At 43.4% G+C, this 12614-nt stretch overlaps 1 protein-coding gene across 1 annotated transcript in view; it reads left to right on the forward strand.

Annotated features, from left to right (window-relative positions):
- Positions 1 to 12614, forward strand: part of TMEM114 (transmembrane protein 114) — an 82126-nt gene that overhangs the window by 25154 nt on the left and 44358 nt on the right. Inside the window, exon 3 of the mRNA XM_075179844.1 lies at positions 10743 to 10880. Within this exon, the coding sequence (XP_075035945.1) occupies positions 10743 to 10880 (138 nt within the window). The remainder of the gene's footprint in view (positions 1 to 10742; positions 10881 to 12614) is intronic.

Genomic DNA, 12614 nt, shown 5'->3' on the forward strand with positions numbered 1-12614 from the left:
CAGTCTTCAACCTGCAACCCGTCTGTGTTTCATCGTGACAGTTTAGCTGATTCCTATCCGCTGCCTCTGTGCGCTTCAGTCTTCAGTCCTTGTCTACTCCACCGTGTTTCCTTGAGTCTGCTGCCACTATTGCTACCCGCTACTCTCCGTGATCATCTGTTCCAGTTCAACTCTGCTCCGGTGTCCCATCGTTACTGCACCTGCTGGTTGCTATTGGTTACCTCCGTGTTCCCGCAGAGACCCGCTGCTGTTACTTCTCAGCGCTACTCATCCATCTACTGCTGATCCGCTCTCCACGTCTTCCTGTGTTCCCTGCTGGTCTACCTACCTGTGCGCTGCACCTGCTAGACCCTTGCTTCACCCATCCAGGGACTTGTATCCTGCTGGCCTCCTGCCCTTCAGGTATCTCTGCACTCCTGTCTGACTGCCTTCTCCTGAACCACGGTATGCATACTTCCCATTGACTGTGCTGTGTATTGCATACCTTGCTGGACTGTGTTGGTTCTCCTCTGGAGTGTACTATCCGCTGAGTCTATTGCCATCATTGACTGTGTTATCTTATGCCGGATTACTTCAAGAGACTTTCTATATTGGCAGTGTTGTTCAGTCATTTATACATTTATATTGTGCATATTACTGTGGATCAAAGTCAAGGTGCCCGTGTATATATTGTGTTGCAGTCTCTCCCCGTGCACCTCCTCACATATATATTCAGTAGTACAACTTGCTAGTGGCAGACCACTGACTCCTGTTTACAGTTTCACCTGTTCCAGTATCCTCTCACATAGCAGTGGTACAACTTGCTAACGCAGACCACTGACTCCCCGGATACCTCCACTTGGATTCCATTCCTTCACTCAGACAGCGGTACAACTTGCTATCCGCAGACCGCTGACTCTCATCACCTCCTCGTTTCTGTTGGACATTCCTCCTCACTATAGCAGTGGTACAACTTGCTACCGCAGACCACTGACTACCTTCACGTGTCCTTTGTCCATACAGTTCCTCGTGTATTACTACCTCCATATTGCCAGTGCTGCTAGTCATAGACTTTCCTGAGCATCTCATCATCTGCTATTTCCTGTTCCGTGATCACCCTGCTACCAGAGTACCATATTACCACCTATACTGCTCTGGTAAGCCTATCACCTGGTGATCCCTGGGTAAAGACTCCTAGTGCCCGTGACAGTAAGATCAGGCCATGACAGACCCAGATACGGAACCTACTGCTAAAGAGATGCTGCAGCATCTGGTCAGCCGTGTGGAGCAACAGGATGCTCGCCAACAGCTGTTACTTCAATGTTACCAATCGTTAACCTCCCAAGGAACATCTGGACAGACTGTTACAGCTAGTATTGAAGCTCCTGTGCTTTCCTCCGTTTCCCCAGTGCCATCCCAGGTGTCTACAGCTCCTACGCTTCACCTGCCTACTCCGTCAAAATATGACGGGGACCCCAAAACTTGTAGAGGTTTCCTTAACCAATGTTCAGTCCATTTTGAACTCCAACCTCAAAATTTTTCTACCCATCGTTCCAGAGTGGCCTATCTTATCTCATTGTTTTCTGGACAAGCCCTGGCTTGGGCCTCCCCTCTGTGGGAAAGAAACGATCCAATTCTACAAGATAGTGCCAAATTCATTTCCACGTTCCGAAGTGTGTTCGATGAACCAGGTCGTGTGACCTCCGCTGCTTCCAGCATTCTTCGTTTGCGACAAGGCTCCCATACAGTAGGACAGTATGTCATTCAATTTAGGATCTTAGCCTCTGAACTTCAGTGGAACACTGAAGCATTAGTTGCCGCCTTCTGGCAGGGGCTCTCCGATAAAATTAAAGATACACTGACTACCCAAGAGCTTCCTTCGTCACTAGAAGATTTGATCTCTCTTTGCCATCGTGTAGACATGAGATTTCGTGAAAGAGAATCTGAGAAAACAACTTCTGCTAAAGCACCTCTTCGTTTAAACCCTCAATTTCGTCCAGTTTCACCTTCTGTGATTCCCATGGAGATAGGACGTTCCAAATTATCTTTAGAAGAGAGGAAACGAAGAGTAAAGAATAGACTCTGTATCTATTGTGCTGATTCCACACATATGCTCAGTTCTTGCCCTAAGAAATCGGGAAATGCCAGGCCCTAACTAGTTCTGGAGAGGTGAAGTTAGGGTCCCTGGAGTCCTCTCCATTGTCTATGAAATCTAAAGTCTGCGCTTTCGATGTTACGATTTCCTTTGCTACCAAATCCTTTGAGTCACAGGCATTGATTGATTCCGGAGCAGCAGGAAATTTCATTTCTAAATCACTAGTGAATCAATGGTCCCTACCAGTGATCACTTTAAAAACACCCATTACTGTGACGGCTATAGATGGATCACGTCTCATCAATGGTCTCATCACCCAGAGTACGTCTCCAGTAACCCTTCAGATTGGTGTACTACACCATGAAGAAATTTCGTTTTTAATTCTTCCTGTTACGACAAGTCCGATTGTCTTAGGCCTTCCATGGCTTCAATGTCATTCTCCCCAGATTGACTGGCGCACCCCTCAAGTTACGTCTTGGGGGCCTGAATGTCACCATCGTTGTCTCTCTCAAGTTATTCCTCTTAAAGTACAGCAATCTTCCATCTCATCTTCTTCCCCGGGACTCCCTCCTCAGTATGCTTCATTTGCCGATGTGTTTGATAAAGCTCAGTCTGAACGTCTTCCTCCTCATCGTTCTTGGGATTGTCCGATCGACCTTCTACCTGGCAAGACTCCTCCCAGGGGTCGGGTCTATCCTCTCTCGTTACCTGAAACTCAAGCCACATCTGAGTACATACAGGAGAATCTCCAGCGTGGGTTCATTCGACCTTCCACCTCTCCCGCTGGAGCTGGGTTCTTCTTCGTCAAAAAGAAGGATGGATCATTACGCCCTTGTATAGATTTTCGTGGACTCAACGCCATTACTATCAAGAATCGGTATCCCATTCCGCTGATCACTGAGCTATTTGATCGCATCAAGGGAGCTCGGATATTTACTAAGTTGGATCTTCGTGGTGCCTACAATTTAATTAGAATCCGTTCCGGTGACGAATGGAAGACCGCGTTTAACACCAGAGATGGGCATTACGAATATTTAGTAATGCCCTTCGGGCTGTGTAATGCCCCCGCGGTTTTCCAGGGTTTCATCAATGAGATCTTTCGGGACTTATTATATGTATGTGTCGTTGTCTACCTGGACGACATATTGATCTTCTCACAGGACCTGCCTTCTCATCACCAACATGTGGCAGAGGTCCTCTCCAGACTACGGAAAAACTCATTGTTCTGTAAATTGGAAAAATGTTCATTCGAGTTACCCCAGATTCCATTCTTGGGGTATATAGTTTCCGGAGTTGGCCTGAAGATGGATCCAGACAAAGTAAATGCTGTACTACATTGGCCTCAGCCAACTACTCTTCGTGCCATCCAGCGTTTTTTAGGTTTTGCCAATTACTATAGACGCTTCATTCAAGACTTCTCATCCATTGCATCTCCCATTGTGGCCTTAACTCGGAAAGGGGCTAATACTAAGCAATGGTCATCTGAGGCTCTCCAAGCCTTTCAAATCCTCAAAGAGTCCTTCTCGTCTGCTCCCATTCTGCGACAACCTGATGTGACACTCCCCTTCTTCCTAGAAGTAGATGCCTCTAATGTGGGCTTAGGAGCTATTCTCTCCCAACGCTCGGAGCAACAAAAATTACATCCTTGTGCCTTCTACTCTCGGGGTCTTCTGCCCGCAGAGAAAAACTATACTATCGGGGACAAGGAGTTGCTGGCCATCAAAGCTGCATTAGAGGAATGGAGATACTTGTTGGAAGGAGCTCGCCATCCGGTGACGATCTTCACGGATCATAAGAACTTGTCATATTTGCAATCTGCTCAATGCTTGAACCCTCGTCAAGCAAGATGGTCTCTTTTCTTTTCCCGTTTTGAATTAATTATAACCTTCAAACCAGCTGCTAAGAACAAGAAAGCTGACGCTCTATCTCGAGCTTTTGTGACGTCCTCTGATGTAGAAGAGGTTCCCAACCATGCTATTCTAGACCCCAAATGTATTTCTCTGGCTGCTTCATCCACCAAAATGCTACCATTTGGGAAGACCCTCGTGCCTCCTACTCTGAGGAGGAAAATCCTTTCGTGGTTCCATGCCTCTCGTTTTTCTGGACACGCCGGTGAACATAAGACCTTTGAGATTCTCTCTCGTAGTTACTGGTGGCCTTCAATGAGGAGAGACGTCAAAGAGTTTATTGCTTCCTGTGATTTATGTTCTCAGTTCAAATCCTCCCGCAGAACTCCAGCAGGGTTGCTGCGACCACTACCCATTCCGTCCAAGCCTTGGACCCATATTAGTATGGATTTCGTTACTGATTTGCCACCAAGTAAGAATCACAATACTATTTGGGTAGTGGTAGACAGATTTTCGAAGATGGCTCATTTCGTCCCTCTGTCCGGTTTACCTTCCTCGTCTACTCTGGCTGAACATTTCATTAAAGAAATCTTCCGCATCCATGGATGTCCGTCTGAGATTGTGTCAGATAGAGGAGTACAATTCGTTTCCAGATTCTGGCGGGCCCTTTGTAAAACCTTGGGCATACGATTAGCACTCTCATCGTCTTACCATCCGCAATCTAACGGACAAACGGAACGAGTCAATCAAGATCTTGAGACTTTTATTAGGATGTTCTCTTCAGCCAACCAAGACAACTGGGTAGAATTGCTCCCTTGGGCTGAATTCGCCCATAACAACATGTACCATGAGTCATCATCTAAAACTCCATTCTTTGTGGTCTACGGTCACCATCCGTCCTTTCCGGAATTTCCTGCCCTCCCGCCCACCCAAGTTCCTGCTGTGGAGACTGCTTGTCAGACCTTCAAAAATATCTGGTCTCAGGTCAAAACCTGTTTAAAGAAGACATCTAACAAATATAAGTCTTTCGCAGATAAGAAGAGGCGGGCTATTCCACCACTAAAAATTGGAGATCGTGTCTGGTTATCTACCAAAAATATTCGTTTGAAGGTTCCATCTATGAAATTCGCCCCTCGTTTTATTGGTCCATATAGGATCATTCAAGTTATCAATCCAGTATGTGTTAAACTTCTTCTTCCTAAGAATCTTCGGATCTCCAATGCCTTCCATGTGTCCTTGCTCAAACCTCTCATCATCAATCGTTTCTCGACTCCTCCCTCAGCACCGCAGCCAGTTCAAGTTCATCAGGAGGAGGATTTCGAGATTACTGAGGTATTGGATGCAAAAATTTCGCGAGGAGTCCTCCGTTTCCTCGTTCATTGGAAGGGCTTTGGTCCTGAAGAGCGTTCATGGATCAAAGCTGAAGATCTTAATGCTCCTGCCCTTCTGAAGAAGTTTTATTCCAAAAATCCGGACAAGCCCGGTTCCAGGCGTTCTGTGCCCACCTTTAAAAGGGGGGGTACTGTCACTCACCGGACTGTGAGTGCTTCTTCCCGGACTATTAGGAACCGTGGACGTCCTCTATCCTGAGGGACTGCGCATGCGCAGCCCTTTCCAAACCTTCAGTGTATGTTCCTTTAACTTAATTGGCAGATCAGGCAACCTCCCTATATTAAGCACCTGTGGTCAACACCACGTTGCCTGATCTTGGAGTCTCATTCCCCATGAGTCTCTGAAGGTGTTCCTGTGTTTCCTTGTTTATTCAGCCCTGCTGATTCCTGTGGTTTCCAAACCACTTCTACCTCTGTGGTTTCCAAACCACTTCTGCTACTGTGGTTCCCATACCACTTCTACCATCTACTGTATCATCGTGACTGTGAGCTGATTCCTATCCGCTGCCTCCGTGCACTACAGTCTTCTAATCACTTCAACTCTACCATGTATCATTGGGACTGTTAGCTGATGCCTATCCGCTGCCTCCGTGCATTACAGGCTTCAACCACATCCACTCACCTGTTCATGATTGTGACTGCCAGCTGATTCCTATCCGCTGCCTCCGAGCACTACAGTCTTCAACCTGCAACTCGTCTGTGTTTCATCATCGTGACTGCTAGCTGATTCCTATCCGCTGCCTCCGTGCACTACAGTCTTCAACCTGCAACCCGTCTGTGTTTCATCGTGACAGTTTAGCTGATTCCTATCCGCTGCCTCTGTGCGCTTCAGTCTTCAGTCCTTGTCTACTCCACCGTGTTTCCTTGAGTCTGCTGCCACTATTGCTACCCGCTACTCTCCGTGATCATCTGTTCCAGTTCAACTCTGCTCCGGTGTCCCATCGTTACTGCACCTGCTGGTTGCTATTGGTTACCTCCGTGTTCCCGCAGAGACCCGCTGCTGTTACTTCTCAGCGCTACTCATCCATCTACTGCTGATCCGCTCTCCACGTCTTCCTGTGTTCCCTGCTGGTCTACCTACCCATCCAGGGACTTGTATCCTGCTGGCCTCCTGCCCTTCAGGTATCTCTGCACTCCTGTCTGACTGCCTTCTCCTGAACCACGGTATGCATACTTCCCATTGACTGTGCTGTGTATTGCATACCTTGCTGGACTGTGTTGGTTCTCCTCTGGAGTGTACTATCCGCTGAGTCTATTGCCATCATTGACTGTGTTATCTTATGCCGGATTACTTCAAGAGACTTTCTATATTGGCAGTGTTGTTCAGTCATTTATACATTTATATTGTGCATATTACTGTGGATCAAAGTCAAGGTGCCCGTGTATATATTGTGTTGCAGTCTCTCCCCGTGCACCTCCTCACATATATATTCAGTAGTACAACTTGCTAGTGGCAGACCACTGACTCCTGTTTACAGTTTCACCTGTTCCAGTATCCTCTCACATAGCAGTGGTACAACTTGCTAACGCAGACCACTGACTCCCCGGATACCTCCACTTGGATTCCATTCCTTCACTCAGACAGCGGTACAACTTGCTATCCGCAGACCGCTGACTCTCATCACCTCCTCGTTTCTGTTGGACATTCCTCCTCACTATAGCAGTGGTACAACTTGCTACCGCAGACCACTGACTACCTTCACGTGTCCTTTGTCCATACAGTTCCTCGTGTATTACTACCTCCATATTGCCAGTGCTGCTAGTCATAGACTTTCCTGAGCATCTCATCATCTGCTATTTCCTGTTCCGTGATCACCCTGCTACCAGAGTACCATATTACCACCTATACTGCTCTGGTAAGCCTATCACCTGGTGATCCCTGGGTAAAGACTCCTAGTGCCCGTGACAATGGGGCTGCCTCAGCGTGCCCATGCTGACCCCTTTCCACCTACAATGGGCACATGAACTGGACCACGAAGCAAAGGAAGAAGGTGGCCTGGTCTGATGAATCACGTTTTCATTTACTTCATGCAGACAGTCGGGTGCATGTGTGTGTGTCATTTACCTGGGGAAGAGATGGCACCAGGATGCACTATGGGATGAAGGAAAGCCAGTGGACGCAGTGTGATGCTCTGGGCAATGTTTTGCTGTGAAAATTTGGGTCCTGGCATTCATGCGGATGTTACTTTGACACATACCAACTACTTAAACATTGTTTCAGACCAAGAACATCCCTTCATGGCAACGATATTCCCTGATGGCAGTGACCTCGTTCTGCAGAATAAAATTGTTCGAAGAAAGAGTTCAAAGTGTTGGCTTGGTCTCCACATTCCCCAGCTCTCAATTCAAATGAGCATCTGTGGATTGTGCTGGAAACACAAGTCTGAGCCATGGAGACCTCATCTTGCAACCTACAGGACTTAAATGATCTGCTGCCAAAATCTTGGTGCCATATTCCACAGGACACCTTCAGAGGTCTTGTGGAGTCAATGCCTCGATGGATCAGAGCTGTTTTTGAGGGACGAGGGGGACCTCATCCCTCAATATACAATATTAATTAGGTTTTTTTTTAATGTTGTGGCTGATCGGTGTAGATGTAACAATATGCAAACAAAAGAATAGAACTGTTTTTTTAAAATGCTACTTTAAACAAAATATCAAAATGGTCAAAACTAAATGGAAGAAATTTACATTATGCATTTTTTTTTATAACAATTGTAGAGTTCTGATGCATTTTATGATGACAATTTATGCAGAAAATTTGATTGAAATAAAATCAGGCATTCAAATGTGTATACTTATGCCTAGTGATAGGATAAACTTGGCGATGTTATTAATAAATGCAAGAGTCACATTTTCTATATAAAATGTAATTAAATCTAAATACCTTGGGAATCTTTTTTCCTGTAGTAGTCCAAGTGCATATGACAAATATGTAATCCGCATTGATGACCATGACTTGATATAATATAGCTGCAATACTAATGCATTAATTAATATCAGCTGGAGCTGTTAATATGTAAACAGCTAATCAGGTATAGCTAGATAGTCCTGGTAATGGTCATCATTGTTACTGCCTAGCTTTCCACGAGTAACAAGCCCTCAAGTATCTGTTGCAAAATATGCCTTTTACGAGGCATATCTTTGCATTTGTCCACTACCAAGGGGGCGTGTTACACTCATGTGAACAAATCCTTAATGTACTCATCTTAAGATTGTACTCATCTTAGGATTGCGATTTTCATAGACGCGAACGTTGGTGTGTGTGGAGTAAAGAAATGAATATATTCACAACACAAGCACTGAAATATGCCAAACTCCAAATCAGGCCCTAAATATCTTTTTAATTCACTTATTTCTTTAAATTAATAATAAAATGTTTGCTGTGTATCAATTTATCTAATATTTGCTCTATTTTGGAAATTATTCCTTGTATCCCATTGCTGCAGATTTCATGATTCTACCATCTCTACATGATTGTGTTTGTCCCCTGTAACCCTTATTAGCATTACTGCCTGCCCAAAGGAGGAATAAACAATTTAGCAAAACAGAGAAAATCTGTTATTTATATACAAAGTGGGCATTTTGTGCAGCTTTCAGTTGTTGCAATCAATTACCTAAGAAATGATATAGTGTGCAAAGCTATCCATTCTCCACTTTGTTTGTTTTTATAGCAAGACTGAAAATATGCAGGTGTAGAATTGACAAAATATTTTGAACATGTTTTCCCTATCTACATTTTATAACTACCTAGCTTCAATTCATTTTGGTTGTAGCAACTTGATTTACTGTGGATCCTTCAGCTGAACTATTGATATTCTATCCAAATCATTTGTTTGTACACAAAACAGGTCTAGGAAATGCAATTTTCATTTCTGAATTTGAATTGTAACATTACTTGTATATTATGCTACATGCAAATGTTCCATGACGCGGGCATTGAAGTATGCAGGGGCAGACAGCTACAAGGGGGGGAGGGGAGGGGAGTTTTTCACTCTATAGGCAAGCATAATAGGAAGTGTTCCACTCTATTCATGAATTCATTAAAGGGCATGTGTTGAGGATGCATTCCTCTCTGAAAACAAAAGCCTTGAAATAAAATTCAAAGTTTAAAACCTATTAGGGCTTCAGTAAACCAGTGTCTTCAATGTTCCACAAAGTAAAGTTTCTGTTCAAAATGACTCAGCGGCACCTTGATTAACTAGGCAAGCATCTGGGGTAGCCAATTCTATATATGTATTGCGGATACATCATACTTGCCAACATTTTTTTTTCTTTTTCCGGGAGATGCCGGCTGGGACGTGGGCGTGCAGGGACGTGGGCGTGCAGGGGGCGGGGCTGCGAAATCGCGTCATTTTGGCCCCGCCCCCGTGACGGAATGACGCAAATCGCGTCATTTTACAGTGGGGGCGGGGCTAAACGCCGCGATTCCGGGTGAATCGCGGCGTTTAAACTAAATTTTTCCCCCTTCCTATCAGGGAGATTGCCACACTCGTCCGGGAGACTCTTGCAAAATGCGGGAGTCTCCCGGACAATCCGGGAGAGTTGGCAAGTATGGGATACATTCCTATGATTATGAGTTTGAGGAAATCAGTGACTTGACAGATCCCTAACTTGGCCTATTTGTGACACCCCTCTGAAGGTTGGTGCAATCAATTAGATTTTATTTACTATTGCATCCATTTTAAGAGTTTTTTAAATACCACTACAAACTTACTACAGCTAGTAGCTATTTTTTTTTTTATAAGGGGGTTAAAAATGTCAGATACTCTGAATTCCAGAAACGTATATTTGTTTGGTATGTGGCTTCTATGAAAGGTGACTTAAAAGTGTTGAAATGCTTTACATTGAGGTCCTGGAGAATAAGGAAGGGCAGGAGGAAAATAATGTGTTAGCTTCACGTCATTGAAAGTAGTGGCCATAACCTATATGCAGTTGGTGTCAAAACCTCCAGCTTTCAAAATTTAAAAGGCATCATTATCCACCTCCAAGTCTATTAACCATCCTACTCATACTAAATGAAAAAAAATCTAGTCCTCCTGCCTCAAAGTGCTTTAAAAGTAAAAAGTCCTCAAATTGTTCTGAAAATAAAAACCCATTCACAAGCAATAACTTAATCCATGCAACCTATAATTTTAGTTACTAAGAAAGTAGACACATTATTAATCTTTCCTGTCACACTATTTTATGAATAGTGTTTACTGCAGAATTACCATTACATTTAAATAAATCGGGGGATAATGCAGTATATAAGGTAGACTGCTACCAAATGTACAAAACATTACATAATTTAAAACATAAATGTGTTCTATATATCAAGTTATGCAGTCTCAGTATGTAAAGTAAAAAGTAATGTGCTGTGCTGCTTTTCTAACTTTTGTAAAGTTAAATTTAAATTTTACAATAACACACATATGTATATTTTTGCAGGTATGCATGGGACACTAGTCATTTTATTACCTCTCAGTCTGATCCTGATGATATTTGGAGGAATGACTGGATTTGTTAGTATACTCGCAAGGGCTTACCTGCTGCTGCTTATGGCAGGAATGCTTTTTCTATTTGGCGGTAATGTATACATTTATCTTTATGAGAATATATTACAACTTAAAATTTCCATTGTGTCCATTTGTTTCATGTTTCTGTCTTTATTATACATTCAACTTCAAATAAGAGCACTAGTAATGCACTCTATGCCTCAACCTATATCCCTGTTTTAGACCTTCGACAGCAAGCCTTTTATCTTATATGTACACAGGGGACTTGTTCTGCACTCCCAGTTCACTAAGTAAGAGAAATGGTATCTATTTCAATCTCCCCCTTGCTAAATCCTGATTTTTCTGCAAACATATTAATGTCTTTCCCGAAAGTCCTATTTCATCTACAGAAACCAAACTTTTCCAAGTATTGTGAGAAGTTATTTTCAGGAATATAGTAATATTGTGGTTAGTTAAACATGAACAACACTTTGGGAAAGTGACCGCACGGACCAATAACTTTCTACTGGTCCATGTGGTCAAACTCCACCTATTCAGCTTTCACTCAAGCTGCAGGATGTGCCTAGTGGAGGGTGGGGTGTAACTCGCCTGGTGGGGTGTCCACAAACAGTGCCAGCACTGGGGTCTGAGATTATTCTTCATGATTCTGTTACCACTACATGACATGACTGACTAACACCCCACAAAATACTTGGTCAATGGCTTTATTTATTTATCAAAATAAAACAGAGGGCCTGATTCATTAAATAAAGTAAGGCAAAAAAACGAGTGTTTTCTCCTGATCAAAACCATGTTACAATGCAAGGGCTGCATATTAGTTTATTATTTTGCACATAAGTTAAATACTGGCTGTTTTTTTCATGTTGTACACAAATACGCGAGATTTATCTATACACTGAAATTTAAAGTTGACCAAAGACATGCCCTTCCCCAACTATAAATCTGTCCCCACATTTTAAATTTAGCTCCCCCTTCAATGCAACATGGTTTTGCCAAGATGCAAAGTTACTCATTTTTTTTGCATTTCTTTCCTTAAAGCAGGGCTTCCCAAACCCAGTACTCAGGGCTCCCCAACAGTGCAGGTTTTCTGGATTACATGTAACATAATTAGGACCACCTGTGGATCTGTTACAATGTGTCAGTCAGTAATGAATACACCTGTGCTCCAGCAAGGAGATATGGAAAACCTGCACTGTTAGGGAGCCCTGAGGACTGGGTTTGGGAAACCCTGCCTTAATGAATCAGGCCCAGAGAGTTTACTCATCTCTATTCTATATAAATATGTTTAGTAAGACATTTCCATGGTTTTGACAAACCTGTCCTTCCTTTTCTGTCAACCAGTGAAGGCCAGTGGATGCTAGATAGAATGCATAACACATTTTTGTATATATAATGTTATTGCGTTAACTAAGGTGCAACTGTTTGAGGCTACTCCATTGAGTTTAGAAAATAGCAGCCAAACAAAGGTGGATGACTCGCTCTACTAATTACAACCACCCCCTGCACTGAAAATGATATTGGTTCATTCTAGTTACTGTAATGCAGTGGTGGTTAGGGTTACTTCTGGTACCCCAAGATGGGATAAAAATGCCACCCCTCTGCTAACCACTAACGGCTGGCTTTTAAGATAAAAAGCACAGTTCAGTGTTAGCTTGGCATTCCATTGCAGTAAAGTATTACATATTCACCCCACTTCAGACAACAATAACTCCTCACACTTTTTCTGATAGGATAATATAAAGGTAAAAAACTTGAAAATGAGTTGCTGTCTAGATGTAGGATTCACAATTTATATTTCTGTAAA

Source organism: Mixophyes fleayi, chromosome 7, assembly GCF_038048845.1.
Source record: "Mixophyes fleayi isolate aMixFle1 chromosome 7, aMixFle1.hap1, whole genome shotgun sequence".
NCBI lineage: Eukaryota > Metazoa > Chordata > Amphibia > Anura > Limnodynastidae > Mixophyes > Mixophyes fleayi.